Source organism: Geotrypetes seraphini, chromosome 3 (genome assembly GCF_902459505.1).
Source record: "Geotrypetes seraphini chromosome 3, aGeoSer1.1, whole genome shotgun sequence".
NCBI classification, from domain to species: Eukaryota; Metazoa; Chordata; class Amphibia; order Gymnophiona; family Dermophiidae; genus Geotrypetes; species Geotrypetes seraphini.
In genome coordinates this window covers 112,707,615-112,732,804 of record NC_047086.1, presented here as the reverse complement: position 1 = coordinate 112,732,804, position 25,190 = coordinate 112,707,615, and the positions used below count along the sequence as shown (strand labels likewise).

General features: G+C 42.9%; 1 protein-coding gene across 2 annotated transcripts in view; it reads right to left on the bottom strand.

Annotated features, from left to right (window-relative positions):
- The window catches only part of ADGRF5 (adhesion G protein-coupled receptor F5), a 212,342-nt gene that overhangs the window by 71,525 nt on the left and 115,627 nt on the right, over positions 1 to 25,190 (bottom strand). For both annotated transcript variants that reach the window (XM_033938407.1, XM_033938409.1), the window contains exons 6-7: positions 18,554 to 18,660; positions 4,771 to 4,829 (exon numbers count right to left, since the gene is read on the bottom strand). In XM_033938407.1, coding sequence (XP_033794298.1) covers positions 4,771 to 4,829; positions 18,554 to 18,660 — 166 coding nt within the window. The remainder of the gene's footprint in view (positions 1 to 4,770; positions 4,830 to 18,553; positions 18,661 to 25,190) is intronic.

Genomic DNA, 25,190 nt, shown 5'->3' with positions numbered 1-25,190 from the left:
GCCGATTTCCTCTCCCGCGTCTGTCTCCGATGATGTCATCAGACGCGGCAGAGGAAATCGGCAGTAGAAGGGCGCGAAGTAGCATGTTTAAAGTGCTGCCTACGCTGCTGGAGCCGGGAGGTTTGTGGAGGGTCAACTGGCGGAGTGGGGCTGCTCTCCACCACTCAGTTGCTGCCACTGGAATGCAAACAGGGCCACGAGTATGGGGCAGTTGTAGGCACGCATGCGCACTCCTTCCGGCCACAGACATACAGAACACGCAGGTGGGAGTGCGCATGCGCCGCTTAGGGTTTTATTATAGAGATTCGTTTTCTAATTAGAGATTTTCTATTTATCCTACGCTTTCCACCTCCTATGGTCTGGGATCTTTCTCCTCTCTTTCCCCCAGTCTGGCATCTCTCTCCTCTCCTTCCCTTCCCTCCTCCTCTATTTAGGTCTGGCATCCCTCTGTTTCCCTCCACCCCCCACCTTAGTCTAAAATCTCTCCTTCCTCCTTCCTTCCCTGGTCTTGCATCTCTCTCTCTCCTTCCCTCCCTCTTCCCCATCCAGTGGTCTGACAACTCTGTCCTTCCCTTCCCCTTTTTCTGTTGTCTTGTATCTCTTCCCTTCTTCCCTTTCAACCCCTTTCCTGGCATGTCTCTCTTTTATTTCTATCTCTTGTGGTCTGAAATCTCTACTGCATTCCCCCCCCCTTCCCCTGGTAGTCTGGCATCTTTCTTTCCCTTTCCTCCCCATCCCTTCAATCCAGCATCTCTCTAATACCCTCCCCATATTTCTTTCCCCTCCTTCCCTTTCATCCCCTTAACTGGCAACTCTCTCATCTTCCCTTCCCCTCCAATGGTCTGGCATCTCTATCTTCCCCTTCCTTCCCCTGGAGGTTTGGCATCTTTCATTCTGTTCCCCCACCCCCCACAATGGGATCTAGTGCTTGTTCACCGATCTCGTTCCAACTCACTTTGCTGGTGGTCCAAAGAGTAAGAACAGCACCACTGGGAACGAGAATGATGAGCAAACACCAGATCTTGCAGGGGGGGGGAAGGGGGACTCTAGATTGCACAGGCCGCCCAGAAGGTCTCCGCGGGATGCCATTGGCTCACGGGTCTTGTATTGAATACCACTGTGTTAGTGCTTACTGCTTAGTAAAAGGGCCCCCATAATTTGTTATTACAATGAAAAAATGGTTAGTTATTCAAGGAAATCTGCAACTAATATATTTATTTTCCACATTGCTAATCTTCTATTTCTTTGGAAGGATTACAATAAACATGAGTCATGCTTGGAGGGTAATTCTATCAGAAGCCATCTTGTTTTAGGCAATAAAAATATGTATAAATACTATTTTTTTTAGTCATTTACATGTACCGTATTTTTCGCTCCATAAGATGCACTTTTTCCACCCAAAAAAGTGGGTGGAAAAAAGAGTGTGTCTTACGGAGCGAATACCCCAATCCCCCCCTTTTACCTTATTTAGGCCGCCACCACTGCTCGCCCCTCACCCACAGCCGCTGCTGCTGGTTGCTCACTGCAGCCGAAAGTAGAGGAAGGGAAAGGGCAGGCGATTGCAGCGTCATTTGCTGGCCCAGACCTTCTGGGCTGGCAGCGTGCAATCGCTGCACCCGCCTGGCCCTTCCTAGCAACTCCTTCTGTTCTGGGAGCTGTGCTGAGCCAGGAGTCCCACCCCACTCGCTGCTGCTGCTTCTTCTTCGTCGACGTTGGGGGTAGGGCTTCTGGGCCGGTGGCATGCAATCACTGCACCTGCCTGGCATTTCCCAGCAATTTTTCTTTATAGTGGGTGAAAAGCTGCTGTAGGGAATGAAGCGCTGCTGGGTCCCTACTCATCCCTTGCTCTCGGGCCGCTCTCGGTGCTTTAGACAGGAGTCCCCCCTCCCCACTGCTGATGCTTTGTGGACATATTCTCACAGCGGCAGCATGAGGAGGCAATTAAAACCAGCACGTGGGCGGGCAGGCTTGGGGGGGGGTGGAAGAGGACAGGTTGGAAGGCAGTGAGGGGAACATAGGAGGGAGGGAGGAAGGGACAATTGTTGGGCCTGAGTTGGGGGTGGGGGAAGATGACAAAGACAGTGAGGGGAACATAGGAGGGAGGGAGGGACAATTGTTGGGCCTGAGTTGGGGGGGGGGAAGATGACCAAGGCAGTGAGAGGAACAAAGGAGGGAGGGAGGAAGAGACAATTGGGCTTGAGTTGGGGATTTGGGGATGATAACCAAGGCAGTGAGGGGAACATAGGAGGGAGGGAAGAAGGGACAATTGTTGGGTCCAAGGAAGGAAGGAAAGAAATAAATAAAGAAATCACCAGACAACAAAGGTAGGAAAAATGATTTTATTTTCAATTTAGTGATCAAAATGTGTCAATCTGCTGTCTATATTTTGCCCTATATTTGTCTATTTTTCTATAGTTGTTACTAAGGTGATATTGCATATTTTAAAAAGTCATCTGCCTTGACATCTGTGACCTGTCCCTGCTCGCCCTGTGCCCTGTCCCAGCCTACCATTAGACCACCAGAGGGGGGATAGGGTGCAGAGCTTTGCAGGGAGGCAAGACAGGGTGCAGAGCCTGGCAATGAGTGTGGGGTTGGGTGCAGAGCCTGGCAGGGAGAATTTGGTTCAGAATGGGTTTTTTTCTTGTTTTCCACCTCTAAATTTAGGGTGCATCTTATGGTCAGGTGCGAAAAATATGGTAAATATGAACACGTATAAATGACCATTTTGGACTGAATTCTATATATGGCACCTAAAAAATCAGCACTGCACTGAAAACCCCCCCAAAACAAAACACAGTGGTATTCCATAAAATGCACTTAAAAGTTAGACATGGTTTAGAGAATAGCGCTTACACCCAGGACCTGCATCTAACTTTAGATGCATCCATTTACACCAACAGAAATGTGGTGCAAATCCTAGCACCTAAATTTTGACATGGATACTCCTTATTCTATAATTACATGTGTAACTTTGAGGAACACATATGATCCACCCATGACTCTCCCATTTCCGTGCTCCCTTTTTGGAGCTGCACGTCCGTTAGGCATGGGATTATGCACATAAATGTAAATTAAAACCAATTAATGCTAATAATTGCTATCAATTGTATCAGCACTAATTGGCCTGTAATCCAATTAAATCGTATGTACAACTCAAAGTGCCGTATATAGAATTTGATAATTTGATAATTTGTGGTCGCATGTTATTTGGTAGGTATGCCCCAGAAGACATAGGCAGCGAAATGCTTTTTTGTTGGGGAGGCCCAAAATCTCCACCCAAATTCTGCCCCAGACCCACCCAAACTCCACCCCTGACTCCACCTCCATAATAATAATAATAATAATACTAATTGTAATGCAATTTCTTCCATCCATTTTTCATATACACAAAATATAATCTTATTAATACATAATGGTAACCACAAAATTAAAAAAAGCACACTGAACGCAAAGAAAATGTTACCATTTAGATTCAGGGTTTTTTCAAAGATGTCAAAGCTGATGACTTTAAAATATGCAATGCCACCTCAGTAACAACTATATAAAAATAGACAAATATAGTGCAAAATATAGACAGCAGATATAAATTCTCAAAACTGACACATTTTGATCACTAAACTGAAAATAAAATCATTTTCCCTACCTTTGTTGTCTGGTGATTTCATGAGTCTCTGGTTGCACTTCCTTCTGACTGTGCATCCAATCTTTCTTTTCCCAACATTTCTTTCACAATCCAGTCCTAACCCCTTTGGGTCCAGATCTCTGTCTCTTTTTCCTCTGCTTACCCTCCCTAGATTCAGTGTCAGTTCTCCTTTGTACCTACCACCACTTTTGTTCCAGTCTCCCTTTCTCTCCCTCCTCTGCTAAGATCTTCCATCTTTCTGTTCTTCTTCAGGGTCTCTTCCACTCTGTCCGCACCTCCCATAGTCCAGCATCTGCCTCCTGTCTTTCCCCTTCAGTCCAGGCCTTTCTCTATCTCTGTCTTTCTTCTGCTTACAACCCCCCTTTCTGCTTCTTTCTCTCCTTCCTTCCTCCCTCCGACCTTCCTATGTCCCCCTCACTGCCTTCCAGCCTTTGCCCTACCCCCTCCCCTGAAGCCAGCCTGCCTGCCTCCCTTCCACACTGAAGCCTGGCCTACCTGCCACCGATTCTTCTTTCCCCCCAGTCTGCTGCCAAAGCCAGCTTGCCTGCCTCCCTCCCACGCCAAAGCCTAGCCTGCCCACTGCCGATTCTTCCTCCTCCCCCCCTGGTCCACAGCTGCTGCCCGCCGCCCACTGCTGCAGCAAATACAAGAAGGGAAGGGTCAGGCACATGCAGAGGTGCCAGCCCAAAAGCCTTCCCCCGATGTCAATTCTGATGTCAGAGAGAAGATCCGGTCCAGCCAAGCAGTGATTGTCTGGCCCAGACCTTCTCTCAGATGTCAAAATTGACATCGGGGGAAGGCTTATGGGCTGGTGGCTTGCATTCGTTGCACGTGCTTGGCCCTTCCCTTAGTTGTGGCGGCAAGTGGGGAGCAGCAGCGGTCGGCCCGTGCACCCCCTGACCTATAAGATAGGCCTCCCCCGTTCCTATGCCTATGGCTCTAAATATACGTACATATTTGACCTGTTATGCTAGTATTCTTTCCTTATAGAATAAGCATCAAATAACAGTTAGGGCCTACAAACAGGCATTCCTTTGTAGACATACCCTCTTGATGTCCCTGTCTGTAAAAAGAAATGGAGACTGTAATCCTGAAAATATTTTTGTGTTATTGTTTTGTCTTCTTACCTGAAACCCGTAATAGTTGCAGATCTAAAGCCAGGTAGTGTCTTATAATACTTGTTAAACTGAAACATAAAATAGCAATGAAAAGATTTCAATAGATGGATTACACTGTGGAACAGAGATGCACTATCCAAGGGAAACAAACTGATCTGAGTTTCAGGACATCCACAAGGGCTTCCACTCATGCAGGGCCTAATTCATCAATGATTTTTCCTACCTACCCAGAATGGAAGAAAAGCCTTAGGAGCCCTTTTACCAAACAGCAGTAAAAAAGTAGCCTTAGTGCTCCTATATGCAGGTCTTTTCCTTGTACTAAGGCCATTTTTACTGCTGGAGTAAAATGGATTTTTTTTTTTTTTTTTTAATTAATGACCATGACACCCAGGAATAGTGTTTTTCACTGCATTGGACCTTCCAGAATATATCCGTCATCAGCAGAATTTACAGAACTTTAAGAAAATATTGAAAAAACATTTGTTCTGTACAATGAAATATGGAATATGCGAGTGCTCGAGAGAGGAACATTGGTGGCTGAGTGCAGAGTGCGAGTCATTGATGTATTTCATGGCATCAGAGGAGGGGCGGGACTGCGGCGGAGAAAGCAGCGCCGAAGCAGCGCAGAGGTCGCTGGCATCGCGATCCTGCTGCGGGCTGCTTCTCTACGGTAGGTGGTACGGGGAGGCCAGGGGGGCGAGCAGTCCTTCGGGGTGGGTCGGGGCATCAGGCCTTCAGGGTGGGGCGGGCAGGCAGGCCTTCAAAGGGGGGGGGTGACAGGCAGGCAGGCCAGGGGGACAGGCAGGCAGGCCTTCAAGGGGGGTATAAGCCTTCAAGGGGGGGACAGGCAGGCAGGCCTTCAAGGGAGGAACAGGCCTTCAAGGGGGGGACAGGCAGGCCTTCAAGGGGGGGACAAGCCTTCAAGGGGGGATAGGCCTTCAAGGGGAGGACAGGCAGGCAGGCCTTCAAGGGGGGGACAGGCCTTCAAGGGGGGGACAGGCAGGCAAGCTTTCAGGGGAGGGACAGGCCTTCAAGGGGGGGACAGTCAGGCAGGCCTTCGGGGAGGGTGCAGACCTTCAAGGGAGGGAAGGCCTTCAAAGGGGGAACAGGCAGGCAGGCTTTCAAGGGAGGGACAGGCCTTGAAGGGGGCCAGGCAGGCAGGCCTGCAAGGGGAGGACAGAGATGGCAGATGGATGGTTAGCATGCAGAAAGAAGGAAAAAGGAGACCTTGGCAAGCAAGTTATCAGAAGCCAACCAGAGCCTTGGACCAACAAGATTTGAAAAATAACCAGGCAATAAAATGTAGAAAAACTAATTTTATTTTCTGTTTTGTGATTACAATATGTCAGATTTGAAATGTGTATCCTGCCAGAGCTGGTGTTAGACCACAAACGTGAGCTAGGATTTAACAGAGAGAGGAAATGTCCTTTTTGTTTCTTTATTTTATTTACACCACAGCGCCAGTGTGGTTAGGAGAAGCCAAAGGGGGTGAAAAAGCTATAAAATAAACCCACCAGGATGTTTGAAAAAAACAAACAAACACCCAATTGGGCAGGAAAGTTGAATCGAAAAACCAATTCAATAGGCTGAATCGAATCAAAATTTATTTATTTTTTTTCTTGAATCGGGCAGCACTAGTTTGCGCTACTGTCTTAGACTTTAGGACCTGGGATTGGGGAGAGATGGCATCCTCAGTACTTTATAATGCAAGTGAAACGAGGATTTGGTCAGACTTTTGAAGGGTCTGCAGAAGAAAAATATTGTATAGGCCGGGGACATGAGACAGCAGGAAATGGGAACTTTTCTTCCTTCTATTTTTGTGAATAGCAAGGCTGAGGATGTCAGAGAGTTCAGTTAAAATATGTGCTTTATAAGAAAATATAATAATGTGTTTTATAAAGTTTATAAGCATTGCTGGCCTACCTGGTGAGGTGTTCCTAATGGTGGTGGTGGTGGCAGCGTGTCAATGTGCTGAGAGGAAGAGGTGGTCTGGGAAATTCTACTGAGCAAACTCCGGGCCCATTTCCACCCCCCAGTTAGTCCACTCCACTCAACTGGTTCACACACTGAGTGGGTCTTTGGGTGTTGTGCCTGGGTAGTTGTTTTGGGATCTTTTCCAGTGGTTTGTCAGTATCTCCTTGTGGTCCAAGGAAGGAAACTTTGTTAACCTTAGCATTGACCTTCAGAATATGTTTGTAACAGTGCTGCTTCTGTGGCATTAGGCTATGTAGTGATCGAAAGAAAAAAACAGACCTTTGCACATTTTTGCACTATATGGTGGGTGTATGAGGAGATTCACATTTCCTGCACAGCTAAGTCCTTTTCTGTATTTGACATCTAGCAAGGTCTCTGTTTGGAAGGAAAGATCTAAGCTTAAAAATGAAGTGGCCAGAAGTTATGGTAAAAGCAGATAGCGTTGCTGATTTTAAGAAAGGTTTGGACAAATTCCTGGAGGAAAAGTCCAAAGTCTGTTATTAAGACATGGGGGAAGTGTCTGCTTGCCCTTGATCGGTAGCATGGAATGTTGCTACTCTTTGAGTTTTGACCAGGTACTAGTGACCTGGATTGGTTACCATGAGAATGGGCTACTGGGCATGATGGACCATTGGTCTGACCCAGTTAGGCTATTCTTATGTTATGTTCTCATCTGTAGGGGCCTTTGTTTTCACTTCTTATTTTAATGTATTTTTTTCTGGGAACTTATCAGTGTTTTTTAGAATGGGAACAAAAATGGAAGATAATTAATGTGTGTGGAATGGGGGGGGGTTACTAATTTCTTCAGCTAAATAATTCAATCCACCTCAACCAGACATAGGAGAACTCACGTACCATTCACACACCCTCCTACCAAAATCGTCAAAAGAAAAAAAACTGTTTGACAACCTCCTAACACTCGACCCCAACTCTACAACCTATTGACCTCGACCACAGACTACAAAACCTTCAAAAAAGAAATAAAAACCCTTCTATTCAAAAAACACATAAAACCGAACTAACACAATCAGAACTGTCCCAAGCATCACCTGCAACTACTCCATATGTACTTCTGATGTCATGACAATTCAGACATAATTTATGTTATGTTTGGAATAATGGTTACATATATGAGGTTCAATAAAATAAAATTTTCACTGCCTGTTTCTATTATGACCATTTATTCCGTTTCATGGTTATTACAAAAAATATTTTTTTACATGGGGGGGTGTCAAAAAAATGATGGGCCCCGGGTGCTACATACCCTAGGTACGCCACTGATTCCAGTAAAGAAATAGAAGAGTCAGTTCTTCAATGTTAGTTTTATGACAAGAAATGGCAGAATAGGGTGTTCAGCTGCTGCATATAGTTTATGCCAGTTGAAGTGATTGCTGTTGTCTATAAAAGAATAAATGTTAAAAGGACAATAAGTAAGCTATTTTCTGCCTATATTTGGCCTGGCTGCTGCTAGCCAAATTAGAACTCTATTCTCTAAAGAAAATATATTATTTTGGTAAAAAATAGTGGACTTTTCCCTTATGTTGTATGATCAGTCTATAAACACATCACCATGAGAAAATCCTTCAAAAGTATGAAAGGATTGAAATATTTACCTCTGTTATATATACAGATTGAGCAAGGACAATCTTTTCTAGCCACCTTTTTTGGCCATTCTGCTCTGCTACTTAGTGCTGACTTGTCTAGTTTGTTCTTTCCAGTCAGAAGTGGGACGGAACGACTAGCCATGCCCTGCCACAAAAGGAGTGGTCTCCCATGGAGGAAGGAGGAGCAGAGCAAAGGAACCAATGAGGGAGGAAGGGAGGGGCAAGGTGAGTGGCAGGCCTTTTCGAACACCTGGTGCAACCAATACCATTTTCATTGGCGCTCCAGGAAGATAGGACAATAGCCTGCCAACCCGCTGCACATGTGGAGCAGAGAACACAACAATGCATTCAGCAACTGAGCCAGGCGGCCCTGGCTGGAGAGAGCAGAGGCGAGAGAGTGCCGTGGAAGCTGCGAGAGGGAGACGAGCACCCCGGGAGTAGAAGCAGCGACGCTAGGGGAGGGCACTCAAAATACCGGTGGGAGAGCAGGAAGGCTACCTGGCCGAGTGGGAGAGAGCTGCACCTTGGTTTTGCCGGTTGGCCATGGCGTTGTCGTGCAGGTGAGCAGGTGGGGAACATGGAAGAGCAGAGGAATGCTGGTGGGCAGTCAGTGGCTCAGCAAGTAAGGAGACACTTCGAGCATCAGAGGTGTTCCTATTGGGCACGGAGACGAGTGGCTTGCTTGAAAGGTATTGTTTAATACATAAGTTTGCCCTGGAATTTAGGCAGTCTGGTCAGGTCTTTCGTGAGATACAAACCCTCCCCTTCCCCCCCAAAAAAACACTCCCCAAAACCTAGAGGGGTTGGCCACGTGTTTGATTCCGGTTTCAAATTCATCCAGTGCGCTATCATCCTGAGGGGGGGGGGGGGAGTCGCCATGGCAGGAGGTAGTGGGCATCCCTCCTGCCAAATTTCTCTTGTGCGGGGGTGGGGGTGATGGCATGACATGAGGGAAGTGGACATCCCTCTTGCCTAATTTCTCTTTGGGGGGTAAAATCACCATGGCAGGAGGGAGTGGGCATCTCCTCTGCCAATGTTCTTTCATACAGAGAATTGGTCTCCTGTGCTGGTTCATTAGCGAGACATGGGGGGGGGGAGGGGTAATGGGGCAGATATTGTGTGTGTAACACACACACAGTATCTGTACCAATTTAAAAAAATTCCTGCCCTGAACAGCTGAGTGGCAGGAGGCTGCTTTGAGGCTTCATCTGCCTCTCAGCTGTTTGGGCTTCCCCTGCCGGCTCTGCCCATGTGTGAGAGTTGCTCTCATAGCGATCAATCGGATGGGAGATTTGGGGATTACGACGAACCTCCATGCAAATCATTTGCATGCATAATTTTTAGTGCACCAATAGCTCTTTTAGAAATGGCCAAAAATAGGCTCAGAGTGGACCCAAGTGGACTTACCAATCCTGTTTAGTGCATCTAGCTCCAAGTTGTGACTCTGTCTTGAATCTGATGCAATGCACAGTATTTAACACCTTTTTATTACTGTGTATCCGCTAACTTTTTTACTTGTTCTGGCACACCTGTGGACATTTTTGCATTGCCTTAACCTCATTTATTTTTCTAACTGACCACATTCATAGTAACATAGTAAATGATGGCATCCATCCAGTCTGCCCATTAAAAATACATGATTAAATTATCTTGTCTCTTCTTTGATATTTCTGGGTCAAGTCCACCTGGTATTTCTGGTAAACTCCACCTGGTATTGTCTGAGGTTCCAAATGCTGAAGTTGCCTTCCAAGCTCACTCCAGCCTATCCAACCATCCTGTTTGCAGGATATCTACCATAAAGTCTGGCCAATAACATCCTCATGTCTCAAGTTAGTGGAGTTCCCATTGATGCCCTCCCCAGCCCATTCTACACCAAATTATCACATATGGGACACAGACCGTGCAAGTCTGTCCAGTACCGGCCTTAGTGCTTTTAATTTACATTCTTCGTTTTCTAATTAGAGATCATCTGTTTATCCCATGCTTTTTTGAATTCCAGCACCGTTAATTCAATTAGCATAGCTTTTCCTCTGATATACCTGCTAGCATTTTTGTCTCTGCTGCGTGTTGTTTTCAATCTATAGTCTAGTATAGCTATATCACTCTGTAATTTTTATATTTTTACTTTTACGCTGATCTATTTTGTTGATTTGGGCTAGATATTTGTGATTCACTCCTCTTCTACTATCAAAAACTTCACTGGTTGCCAGTGGAGTCTAGAATTCTGTTCAAGTTTTCCTGCATCAGTTACAAAGCAGTTTTTGGGATGCTACTTGATTACCTTGCCTCCCAATTTTCCATGAAAAGTTCCAACAGGAGCACTCATAGAATAAACCTATTTAATTATCCTTCTTTTAAATTATGGCAATACAAGAAGTTCTTTGACAGAATTTTATCATTCCAAGCCACCAAACTGAACACATGGCTTGGAAGATTAATACTTGAGGCTACTTCCTATCTTGATTTTAGAAAATCACTAAAAACACGCCTGTTTGATATGTTTTCCTCTTAGTCATGTTACTATCAAATCTATCTGATTTCTATCAGCTTTTTACTTGCTAATTGAGCTATTGTCTTAATTTTTATTGATTTTATCTGATGTATTCTTTTTACTGATTGTTTTTATCTTGTATTAGATACTAATTTGTTTATTTTGTATTTTAAACATTGGCTGTATGTTATCCTTTGTTGTGAACTGCTTCGAAGTTCACAACAAAGTTTGGTATAGCGGTATACAAGAAATAAATTATTATTATTATTCTACCTTCCTGATATTTATTTTTACACAAAACACACTGGGGTTTTGTTTGTTTGTTGTTGTTTTTTTGTAATATGTGATGCTGGCATATACTTATAGTATTTATAGCAGCCTTGTTTTTGCCATTTAGAACAATGGCTATAGATTTCCATATCTTTCTCTGTGGGTGTTAACTAACCTTTTGAAAAGCAAAAACCAAAAACAACTGCAGGCTATGTACAAGATGCAGGCACTGTTTATTTCAAACTCTAATGGTATATACAACCTTATTACCAGCCGAGGGACCCGACAACACACCTTCCTCAGGGGTCCGTGGTAGATAAGGTTTTGCAACAAACAGCATTAAAGGCTTTTCCACTGAGATTGCTATACTTCTTACAATCCAACACTACACTCGTTCGGGCACTTGTTTTTTCCCTTTAATGCTGTTTGTTGCAAAACCTTATCTACCACGGACCCCTGAGGAAGGTGTGTTGTCCGAAACACGGACCGTGTTGGGTCCCTCGGTTGTTTTTGCTTGGATTTGCTGCAGTTCCTGTTGGAATTTTCTCTTGTTTGTGAACTAACCTTTTTGATCACACTAGTAATAACAAAAAGAGTATGGAAGGAAGTCTACACTTCTGATGTGAGACTCGCACAATATTATCTTGTATTACACTTTTCATTGCTCTGTTCAACACAAAAATTGCGTAGAAGATTTGAAATAAGTCATAGAGGGTGGTAAAGACAAGTTGCTGGTATGTGATAATTAAATTTAATTTGATTCCATCTTTGTAAAGAGTATTATGTGTTAACATTTTTATGATCCAAGTAGCTATTATACAAACATAAGAATTGCCGCAACTGGGTCAGACCAGTGGTCCATCGTGCCCAGCAGTCTGCTCATGCGGTGGCCCTCTGGTCAAAGACCAGTGCCCTAACTGAGACTAGCCCTACCTGCGTATGTTTTGGTTCAGCAGGAACTTGTCTAACTTTGTCTTGAATCCCTGGAGGGTGTTTTTCCCTATGACAGACTCCGGAAGAGCGTTCCAGTTTTCTACCACTCTGGGTGAAGAAGAACTTCCTTATGTTTGTACAGAATCTATCCCCTTTCAATTTTAAGAGAGTGCCCTCTCATTCTCCCTAGCTTGGAGAGGGTGAACAACCTGTCCTTATCTACATGGTCTCACTCGACTGTTCATATGATTTTATAATATATATATTTGCATCCTTCTTAACACTTGTTTTAAATGTACTTTCTACACAATTTAAGAATATTCCTTGCTATCCTGGACACATTTTGCTGTTTTGTTCACAGCCCAGCGCGGTGAGGAAGAAGAGGCAGCCAGATCATCCCTCTTCATTGCACCAGACTCTCCCCGCTCAGAAGTTCCACCTATCCAGCCTGACGGCGCAACGTGCAACTCTCTGGTCCTTTAAAGGGCCTGACCAGTGATTCCTGCTCAGCCCAGTGAGCTGAGGAGGAAGGGGCAGCCAGTTCATCTCCCCAGTTGAATGCTCCACCCATCCAGCCCGCCAATGCAACGTTCGGCTCTTTAAAAGGCTGTCGGGCAGGCAGACCTCTCCCGCCGAAGGGCCGTGTCAAAAGGCCCTTTGTGGGGACTATATTACCATCATGTAACATACCAACTTGAAATCACAACTCCCATCTGCTATCTAAACCTTTCCATCAACTACACTACTTGCAAACTCTATGACCTCTTCTGCCACTATCCTTTCTACAGCAAATTCAAAGTGAGATGCTAAAATCACTCATCTCCCACTCCTAGCTACCACAATCCTTATCAGCATGTACTTCCCAATCCCAGTCATATCAGGCCAAGGAAAATATGGCAACTTCGGATACCATTCTCACACCAGACAAACCAAAAGCCGACCCTGTTACCTTATTCCAGTCCCTCTGTCTCCATCAGTACCCAAACAATGAAACTTCCATATAGCCCTCATGAATGCAAGATCAGTAAACAAAGGTGTCATCCTAAATGACCTCCTCTCTGAAAAAAAAAATGGGACATTCTCCTAATAATTGAAACCTGGCTAAAAGACAATGACAGGGTTGCGCTGTGAATGCTATGTCCCCCTGGATATCAAGCACTAGCATGCTCCCGACCCAACAAAAGAGGAGGAGGAGGAGGAGGAGGAGTAGCTGCCATAGTTAAATCAGACCTCTACCCAAAAATAACAGACACAATCATCCTAAACGCATTAGAAAGCCTTATTTTTATTATCGTCCATTTAAAAAAATTTATTTATTCAATTTTTCTATACCGTTCTCCCCAGGGAAGCTCAGAACGGTTTACATGAATTTATTCAGGTCCTCAAGCATTTTTCCCTGTCTGTCCCAGTGGGCTCACAATCTATCTAATGTACCTGGGGCAATGAGGGGGGATTAAGTGACTTGCCCATGGTCACAAGGAGGAGCATGGGTTTGAACCCATAACCCCAGAGTGCTGAGGCTGTAGCTTTAACCACTGCGCCACACACAACAAGGACCTCACTCTAGCCCTGATCTACAGCACTCCACACTCTCCCATGTCCTTACTAGAGGATCTACTAACCTTCCTAAATAAACTCATTTCCCACAAACAGGTCATTATTCTAGGTAACTTCAATTTTACAGAATATCCGAACATATCTGGATCCTCAGCAAACTTCATTGAGACTCTAACAGACTTTGGTTTCAAACAAATAATCTCCTCTTCACACATTCTGCAGGCCACTTATGCAATCTAATCTTTATGCATGAAAATCATCTCCTTCACCAAACCACCCCTCAGTGCACCATCAGCCCTATTCTCTGGACTGACCACTACTTAATCACCTACAACTACTCCATCAAATCAAAACAACCTATAAGGATAAAGGAACCTCATTGCAAGAAGATATACAATAATGATGCAGTTGACTTAGAAACCCTCTCCACTGGCATTGCAAAGGTAACAAAAACAGAACCAAACCTAATCTCTGTCAATGATGCTGCCACAAATTGGCACATAGAAATCAAATCCCTCTTTGATAGCATAGCCACAGTTGGAGAGATTAAATACTGTCCCCACTCCCCCTGGTTCACCGACCATCTAAGAACCAAAAAAAGAGAGGGGGTGGATTTTTCTTTGAATTTAATTTTTGAATTTTTTTATTGATTGGTGGGGTGGGTTGGATTAGCTTGGGTTTTGAATAATTAAATATTTATATAGGTGCTTACTATTTCCTTATAAAGATGAAAAATATGCTATTTCCATTTTTTGAAGGACATGAATATATTTCATTAATAATTTTTGATGGGAAAATGTGTTGATCTATTTATATATTTTAAGGATTTTAAGTGATGTATAAAGTGTAAAATGAATTTTTCTTGTATTCACTTAATGAAAGTGTTAAAAATGAATAAAGATATTTAAAAAAAAAAAAAAAAAAAAAAGAGCTAAGAAGCGCTGAAAAGAAGTGGTGCAAAACCAAACACCCAGATGATAAAACAAAATGGAGAGAACTGCACCAAACATAAAAACAGGCCATCCTCGAAGCTAAACAAACATATTATTCACAGCAACTACTAAAGTCCTCCAACAGATCAAGAAACCTATTTACACAGATGATGAGGTTTTTCACATCATCCCAAGGAAATGATCAACTCCTGAACACCAACCTGGACAGTGAGACAATCTCTTGCTTTACAGATAAAATTGACAACATATGTGCCAACCTTGCTTCCACTAAACAGCAAACACTGCAATTGTATAACTCCCACCTAGACAAAATACAGACAGCAACAGCAGAAGCCCTAACCTGCTTTGAAACCATCTCCCACAAAGAACTCACCGAAATTGTAGACACAATCAAACCCTCCAACTCTAACCTGGACCCTTGCCCATCACATCTCTTGATGTTGGTCAATGACTACTTTGTAAACTCAATTCTCCCATTCATCGGTGCTTCATTACAAACAATACAAGTGCATGAAAGCTAGAAAACAACAATCATTAGACCAAATGCTTAAAAAAAACAAACCATCCCTTATCCCAAACACACTCAGCAACTTCAGACCTGTCTCCAACCTGTCTCCAACATGCCCTTCATATCTATGATACTGGAAAAAGTAACACTAACCCAGCTGCAATCATTTATTGATAAACAGGAGGCTCTATCCACATTCCAGTCAGGCTTCAGGAAATACCACAGCATGGAAAGTGTCCTACTTGATAACATAGACTGCTGGCAACTACTCGGCAAATGAAATGATGTCCTGCTCATCCTGCTTGCCCTATGGGCATCCTTTTATACTATTGATCATTCTGTCCTCCTTGCTCATCTCACAGAAATAGGTATCTGTGACACAGCACTATGCTGGTTCTACTCCTTTCTGAGCCAAAGATCCCAAAGAGTACTACTTAGCATCAGCCTATCCAAACTGAAACAAATCAAATATGGAGTACTACAGGGGCCCTACTATCCCAAATATGGAGTACCACAGGGGCCCCTACTATCCCTTCTACTCTTCAATCTCTATATCAGACCAGTACTAGACAGCTCAAAATTACACTTTTTCACTGACGACATCCAACTGTACCTACCACTTGGAGCAAAACTTGACAGCCAGATACCTATATGAAATTAAACATTGGATGACTATAAACAAACTTCAACTAAATGCCTCCAAAATAGAACTACTGTGGATCAGAAGAGATAAATGCACCTATACCTGCCCCTCCCTAAACTGGGAATCAAATACCCTGACTGAAAAAGATGGAGTGCAGTGCCTAGGAATTACGCTCAACTCAAACCTTTCACTCTCCAACCACATCTCACAGGTTGCTTCCTCCTCCTTCTACTACCTCTGTCCGCTTTGGAAGATGAGAAAAAGACTTCACCCAACTACTCTATGCCTTTGTCCTCGCATGCTTGGCCTACTGCAATGCATTATTTAATGGACTAACATTAAAAAAAAAGCAGCAATCAGGCTATTGAAAATCCTACAGGTCGATGACCCTGTTTCCCCTACACTGACCTCGGCCCACTGGTTGCCCATAACCAAAACAGCAAAGGCCTGGTGCTAGCATACAAATCCCTCCACAACATGGTACCCAGATACTTCTCACACAAACTTCCTTTCTACACTCCAAGGAGAGGGCTACACTCCCAGCTTGAAATACTTACATACCCCCCCAGGACACGCTCTCTAACTCCAAGTGGCTCAAACGATCCTACTCCCATTTCCTACCAAAGCTAAAAAAAAAACTACCTCTTTACCTAGCCTTAATCCTTAACCTTAAACCTCTCCTACCCTATCTCTCCACACTTACCTGTGCGGAATACTCCACAGACTGCGACTAAGTACCAGTTTAAGTGGGGTAGAGAGTGGTACCTTAGTCACAGCTGCAGAGTGGGGTACCAGACGGTATTGATGATGCCTGCACACTAGGAAACAAAGTGGCCAAAACATATGTCTCACATGCTAGGCTTGTAGATTTGTAAACTGTATTACAGCTTCCTTTTACCACTCAGTTATATCTAACACTTAATTCTAAAGTCATATCCTATGCAGGACAACCTGTAACCCAGAGCAATGTTTGAAGATTATCTTTATGTAATTTTGTAATCTTGTAGAGTCATAACATGAGAACATAAGATTTGCCACTGCTGGGTCAGACCAGTAGTCCATTGTGGCCAGCAGTCCGCTCACGCGGCAGCCCTTAGGTCAAAGACCAGTGCCCTATTTGAGTCTAGCCTTACCTGCGCATGTTCTGTTCCAGTAGGAACTTATCCAACCTTTCCTTGAATACCTGAAGGGTGCTTTCCCCTATAACAGCCTCCGGAAGAGGAATCCAGATTTCTACCACTCTCTGACTGTAACTTTTGTAATGGTACATTGTATCACTTTGAATAAATTTATATTTATATGATTTGGTTATGATCACAAGAGAATCGACTTTACGTATATTGGGGGATTTTGTTATATATGTTCTGTATGCTTTAATACAGTTGTTTGGTGAGATGTTTTTATGTAATTTTATGTAAGTATGTATTTGATCTGTTTTTACATATGTTTATGTTCATATTTTATCTGTTTTTAAAGTCGTCAATGTAACTTGGTTTATTTATGTTTTATTCCCATCTTAAATTTTGTAGACTCTTGAAAAGGGCACTGTGCCAAATCAGTGGCACATTGTTTTCTGACAAAAAATATCCCTGGTGGTGGCATCTCTTCTTCACGACTCTTGTATTAGCATTTTATAGTTGAACAGGGCTTGTGGTACATATTTTGATTTGTCCATGTGGTTTTCAATATATGGAAGAATCATCATTAAGACTGTTACAGAAGGCTGCAAGAGAATTTGAAAAGATACTTGCTGTAGAGGAAGAAACATACAATTTTCTGGTATATTTGAAGCAGGTCACCTGCGAAAGCAATAGTTGGGTCAATAGGATGATCATAAGTTAAAAAGAAAAATTCAGGGAGGCAGAGTCACAACAGCTAGGCTAAGGTTATTTTAAAAGCCCTATTCTTGTTTTGGATGTCTAAAAACTGGCATTTAGACATACTCATTGTATAAAGGCAGGATATAGACATCTAAAACAGTATTACATCCATGTGGTTTGTACATGTTTCGGATACCTCCCAAATATGGACATCCAAACTCTGATCACACAAGGGGAAGGGTTATAAATGTCTAAAAAGATGGACATTATTATTTAGATCTGGTACTTGGCAAATCCAGATGTGCTGCCCCTCTCCACTGAATGTGAAATCAGGAAGGGATCTCGGGCTCTATGACAGCTTCAGATATTATGGACTTTCCCAACAAAGATGCAGACAGGTCTGAGGAGTAGGCTAATGGATATGTGGATATATAGTAGACTGAAAACCAAGGGACCAAGGTTCAAATTCCACTTCAGCTCTTTTATATATCTATATCTATATCTATCTATATCTATCTATATCTATATATTTTTTTTCATTGTAAGTCTTACAGGGACATAAGAATACCCGCTGCAACTGAATATACGTACAAGGGTCATTTGATAAATTTGGTAAATTTCCAAGAGATGACACCACAGTCTATTAAGTCATTGATTCCGTCAATGAGTATTTTGCAGTTTGACAAAACCTATTTTTCCTAAGATATGAAAAAACAGGAAACTCGCTGGACTAAGGGCTCCTTTTATGAAGGTGGCGCACACAGGATATTACCGCCTGCTACGTGGCTAGAACTAACGCCAGCTCAATGCTGGCATTAAGGTCTAGCGTGTGTGGCAATTCAGCGCATGCTATTCCCCCCGTTAATGCCCTAACGCAGCTTAGTAAAAGGAGCCCTGAGTGTATAGCCCTTGATTGAGACTACGTTATTTAACTTGTTGGTTTTTTATTTTTTTTTTTCCAAACTTTTCAAGCAAAGTCTTTCAAATGTAGGCATAGGAACCGAACTCTTCAGAATAAAAATTATGATTAAATACATACCACAGCTTCCAGTCTAATTTTGTAGTACAAGTAGGTTCTAGAAGACGGATTTTTTAAATCCTCTGTAAAAGTACTCTGAATTGTGATGGACATGTTCACTGCAATGACTGTCAACAGAAAAAGATATGAAAAGCAATTACTGATTTTTATTTATTTTTTTTTTTACTTCAGAATACTGCAGTAACTTTACAGCTAATGGGTGCATGGATGGAACAACCCGGAATACACTGAGATAGCTAATGGGAACAGCTAATGAACTGCACGAGAGAGCAAAGGTGTGTCCGGCTATAGGTGAAAGAGCCACATGGATTGCAGCTTGCTCATGGAATAAAAATATACCAATCCAGCCCACGTGAGAAAATGCCACCTTTCCTTATTAGCGTGCCAGGAGCTAACTAGTAAACTTAAAGAAACAGACCACAAATTTCTAACCCATACAGTAAGCAGAAAAAGAGCTGTGAATTCAACTCATGAATTCAAAAGCTGCAGCCAGCCCAAATTAGAAGACCAACCATGACAATTGTGCAGCTCCATCTGTGCAAAATGTCATTGGATTATTTGTCACTTATCTTTTGTTTTGTCTTGAATTGGTATTTTTCTTTTTAGTACTGAGTGGAATTTCTGCTTTTGATTTGTTGCATTCTATCTACCGTAATTGCATTTATCTTGCTTAAGTAGGATAAAGCTTTTGCTGTTTCCAAAGTAGAGCAGGCTTAGCTGTCCTAGGAATCAATCTTTTGCTACAAATTGGCACTCACTCAGTATAAAAACCTTTGTTAAAATAATTTACCTCCTAATTGAGACAAAGGATAGATGAATAAATAGACTGCCTCATCTATCAGATACTTTGTAAATGGACATGTGTGTGTTAATACCGAAAATCTGTGATGAAGCAAAGCACCAATCTACAATTTGTGCCCTGAAAAGAGCTTATGGAAATCTATCACTGCTGTTTCTGCTTATTACAAAGTATCAGCAATATAGCAGTGATTTTCTAATAGGCCTTAAGAATTTCCCAAGCTCAGTGCACTAGGAAAAAGGAAAGATTTAGGACAGCACGCTAATTTTATTAGATTACAATTATAATCACTGCTCCTAGGATTTCTCAACTGTGCAAGGCCATTGTCACATAATTATCACATAATTTACAGCTCCCTTGCAATTTGGTCATTTGAAGGAAAGTACATGGAGCTAGACTCACTAACCTTGACTAACGGGTCCGATCCGGGGCCGATTCCAGCAGGCCCCGACCAATTCACAACAGCCCAATATTGTAATGAGGGCAATCGGAGGAATGCCTCCCCTGCCCGCACAGATTGCTAGTGTGCGATCCTGACACATGCGCAGACCATCTGCTTTCCCTACAGATGGTCTGCACATGCGTTTTGTGTCCGTTTAAAAAAAAATTTTGATGTTTTTTTTTGTTTTTTTTTTCTCGGGCTCCAACTCTCCTGCTCTCAAGCCGGCCCTTGAAACCCTGCCTCCCTTCTCAAACACAGCACCGGCAGAGCTGACATTTTACTTTTGTAGCTCGGCGAGCCCGTGGTTTTAACCCGCTTTAAACCCAAGAGTTGAAACCACAGGCTCGTAGTGCGGGGAAGGGCAGGAGAGATCCAGGGATGAGCAGGGCAGAGCAGGCAGGAAAGATCCAGGGAAGAGCATCGGGGCGGTAGGTAGGAGAGATTTGGGGTGGCAGGCAGGAGAGATCCGGGGACCAGCAGGGCGGCGATTCAGGAGAGAGCAGGAAGGAGAGCTCGGGGCAGAGCATCGGGGCGGCAGGCAGGAGAGATTTGGGGCAGCAGAGAGCGGGGCATGCAGAGAGCAGGGCTTCAATGGAGCTGGAGAGTTGGAAAGACGTTTTCGACTGGTCCCCAGCAGTCGCTTCTTGGGTTGATCAGCCAGCCCAGTCGGTTTCAAAAATTTCTTTGGTGAATCGCGTCCCTGCAATGGCTCTCATTTGCTGGTATGGATTGGAAGCGGATCGCAGGAGAGGTTAGTGAATCGGGCCGGAGGTAAATCTGGTTGCAGAGGGGGGTCGCAAACCGATCGGTACACGATCAGTTTGCTTAGTGAATCTAGCCCACGGTGACTTTAAGGCCCATTTTGCCTCAGCCTGGACCACTGCTGCATTCTCAGGAACTGATGCTCATAGGTCCAGCACTAAAGTCAACGTCACAGAACAGCGCAAGAAACCTAGTGCAAGAACAGCGCAGAAACTTGGCTCTCCAATGTTCAAAAGAAATAGTACTCAAATTATATCCGCACTACGAAACCAAAATCAAGAGGGAGGAACGTGCCCGGCGCATGCACAAAATGGTTTCATGGTAAGTGCAACTCTTGTGCACATGCCCAGACAAGACCAGAAGTGCACACACACATCAGTGCCTTTAAATATATGCACCTCTAAAAAATTGTTTTCACTTGAAAAGCTTATATTTAAGCACACAAGAACAATGCTGCTGTGTGCCTGTGCTCTCTGTTTTCCTTGGATTCGCATTCACTTGTTTCTCACTTGCCTCCTCTTTTACTAACGCATAGTGTGGGTTTTAGCGCTGGCAACTGCTCATAGGAATTCTATGAGCGTCGAAGCAGTTACTGCCGCTGCTAAAACCTGTGCTATGCGTTAGTAAAAGAGAGGGTATCAGCATTTATAGGCTGCACAGAATTCCTTCTGTTTCTTAAAAGAAGGCTATATAGAAAAAACATTCAGCATAAAGAGTTCCTTCACATGTTCATCTTCTAGTGTGGTATACATCATTCAGTGCAAAAAGTGCAAAGAGGCATGGTACATCGGTGAAACAAGCCAGAATCAACCTACAAAGATATCAGGTTTATCAGGTTTCAGGTTTAATAAAATTTTGATATGCAATGCTTCCCTGTGACTTCACGGTCTGCGATTCACTGTCCTGGTCATTCGCAGTATTTTCTGACCGCGAATGACCAGGCAGCCGGAGAGGCAGGAGAGGGCAGCTGGAGCACCTGCGAGTGAAGGAAATCACTCGCGGTATGCTCCGACCGTCTCTTTCTGCACTAAAGTCAGGCCTTACCAATCAGGAGCTGCTTTGACACGCCAATCAGGACACACCAGTCAGGAGCTGCTTTGACATGGCTGCCCTCTCCTGTCTCAAGACTACAACGGGAAGTCACGGCAGCCATTTTGATGACGGCTCTGCACGGGGCAGGAACATAGGAAGATCGTTCCTGCCCCGCGTCACCACTAGACCACCGGTAAGATCCGGGAGGTTCGGACAGCCTACAAATATAAGAAAACTATAGGAAAACAGACAAAAAATAATAGCAAATAACCAAATCCATGGATACTGATACAGCAGATACGGAGGGAGAAGTGTAAACGGAGGTCCCAATTCTGTAAATGGCATTGTTAGCGGTGGCTGCCTAAAAAACGGCCGCCAACTGTGTGTCAATCATGCAATAGCACTGTTGCAGAATTGCAGCTACATGAAAGGTAGGTGACAGAAATGTAGGCCTGAAAGTGTGGTAACACGAAGAGGGACCTAGTGAAGCTTGAACGATAATCCTGAATTTGGCAGCTAAGGTGCAATAATGAAAAATTCAGGTTATACATTTGGGCTGCATAAACTTGAGTGAGCAGTACAATTTAAGGGTGAAGAACCTTTAAAAGGAAAGGGACTTTAGTTTGACAGTATGTGATGATCTTAAAGTAGCCAAACCAGATGAAAAGGCAATGGGCAAAAGATAGAAGGATGTTTGGGTGTACAGGAAGAGGAATAACAAGTAAGAAAAAGGAGGCGATAATGCCCCTGTATAAGACTCCGATGACACCTCCTTTAAAATATTGTGTGTAGTTCTGGAGCAAATCAGAGAAGAAAAGACTTCCACAGAAATCTATAAAGACAACACAAAGCAGAGAAGGCAAAGAATGGAGGGATGATGACATGTTGAAAATACATATCTTTAACTGAACCGACATGGCACAGTGCCTGCTTCAGGGGCTAACAGTACTCCCACACCAGTGCTTATTGATATGCTTTCTAATCAAATTCCAATACAGCTTCCATGAGGAAACAAATATTTGGAACAAATAAAGTTCCTGAGAGCAGTTTTGTTGGCATCTCCAGTAGTCAAATATTGATTTTCCTGAATTCTCCCCATATTACATCTAAGAGTTGCCATACTGGAACAGACTGAAGATCCATCAAGTCCAGTAGCCCGTTTCCAACAGTGGCCAACCAAGATCAAAAGTACCTGCTAAGATCCCAAAGAGTTAAACAGATTTTATGCTGCTTGTCCTAGAAATAACCTTTTTTAAACTCTGCTGAGCTAACTGTTTTCACCACATTCTTTGGCAATGAATTCCAGAATTTAAAACTTTAAAAGCTTCCAAAGATAAGTGTGAGGCTGAATTTCCATATTTTTACTTTAACCATTAGGCTTTTTACTTACACTGCGGAGCAAGTGGGTAACAATTAGCGACGATGAGCTATATCTTTCCAATTGGTATAGAATAAAGAATGGATTGCTCACACTCCTGTAAATTGTCTCCCTAGTTTTAGACTTCTAGCCAGTTATATCGTGCTATGGTGCACCCGCACCTGGAGTACTGTGTTCAGTTCTGGTCGCCGTACCTCAAGAATGACATGGAGGTACTTGAGAGGGTCCAGAGAAGAGCAACTAAGCTAATAAAGGGCATGGAGGACCTCTCATATACTGACAGACTGAAAAAGCTAGGGCTTTTCTCCCTGGAAAAGCAGAGACTTAGAGGAGACATGATAGAAACCTTCAAGATCATGAAGGGCATAGAAAAAATAGACAGGGACAGATTTTTCAAATTAAGGGGATCAATAAGTACAAGGGGGCACTCAGAGAAATTGAAAGGGGAGAGGTTTAGAACAAACGCCAGGAAGTTCTTTTTCACACAGAGGGTGGTGGATACATGGAACGTGCTACCAGAGGATGTGATAAACAGGAGCACACTACAGGGGTTCAAAGAAGCTTTGGATAGGTACTTGGAAGACAAAGGGATTGAGGGGTACAGATAAGAGTAGAGGTAGATTATAGGGATGGGGTTAGAGGTAAGTTACAAAATTAATCAGGGACCACTGTTCAGGCACTAGGCCTGATGGGCCGCCGCGGGAGCAGACCGCTGAGCAAGATGGACCTCTGGTCTGACTCAGCGGGGGCAACTTCTTATGTTCTTATGTTAGCCATTTAAATTCCAAGCTAATTATAGGGCCAACTCAAAGTTACTCAATTCCATGACAAAACCTTTGATAAACAGTGGTGGTGATTCTGGGAAAACTCCTACAGTATATAGTTCAATCCTTTAATCAAGATAAATAATAAACCAATACCATGGTCTTTGTGCAATGCAAGGGAACCTCTTATCATTCCTTAAGCTTTCTAATAAATAGTATCTTCCTAGCTCACATTTTTTTCAAATAGCTTCAGCTAATATACTGTCTGAATCTAAGCTATATAACTGAAATGGTCACATGACTGTCGTCCTATTCAGACAAATGAGAGATTTTCATTTTCTGAATAATTGAGGCCAAGAGGAAGTGTTAAAGTTGGAATTTAAATGGATAACTGAAATGGCTTAACTATTAATCTAAGATCAATAAAGCTACTTCTTCAACATGTCTTAATATGTTTTTGTTGTGCCTCTGGCATATTGGACCCCCTGGAGAGTCTGTAAAGATGGAATCTGAAACAATAATATATACTGGCATTTAGATTGTTACATTGGGATTTACAGTAGCTCACATGATTTTGAATGCAATGTAATTGATGCCTTTTGGCAGTAATCCTGGAAACATATCCAGGAGATTTTTAAACTCAACAGTACTAGCTCTCTCAGTTTAGTAAGTCCTTACTGTTAACGGAGAATCTTCCAAAACCGAAATACATCATTCTTCAGCACTGCAAACAATCCTAATTAACTGGATAGATGTCACTCTCTTAAACTTCCACTTCTAGTGAAATATTTTATACCTCATTAATAAAATTGGCAGTAGCTTAGAAAATGAATAGTCTTGCTGTCATAAAATCCAGATGGCAACCATTAGGTTTTCTTAACCTGGGCTGAAGAGACTCAAGAATTTCAGGGAGTCTGTGAAATTGGATGGGGAAAAAAATTACAACTTTATTTTCATTAATCTCTAACTGAAATTTAGCTTTTCATTCAATAATGAATGTAGATCACAAAATAATTTATGGCCAAAAATGTTTGCTAACTTCAATAAATCTCAATATCTAGAATTGTCATACCCCCATAAAATGATACCAGAATACATTTGGCTGTGTGAAGCACTTTTTTCTCCAAAATGTGTAACTGATAATGGTCAATGCATATTTGTTATTTTGTAAGATTTTGATAGCTATATTTAAGCATAATAGGTTTCGGTATATTTTATGCATTTTTCTGTGAAGAGGTCCATAGATTTCACCAGACTTTCAAAGGTACAAAAAAGCTAAGAACTTCCGCATTAAAACTGTTTTGATTGTTACCACAGAAAGACAGGGCCCGATTCTAAAAATGGCACCCTAAGGCAAGCGGCCTAACTTAATTGGTTTAATCCATGCATGAATTGGCTGTGCCTATTAATAACCAATTAAAATGCCATTAAAAAAATGGAGGAACCTAAGGGCACCTCAA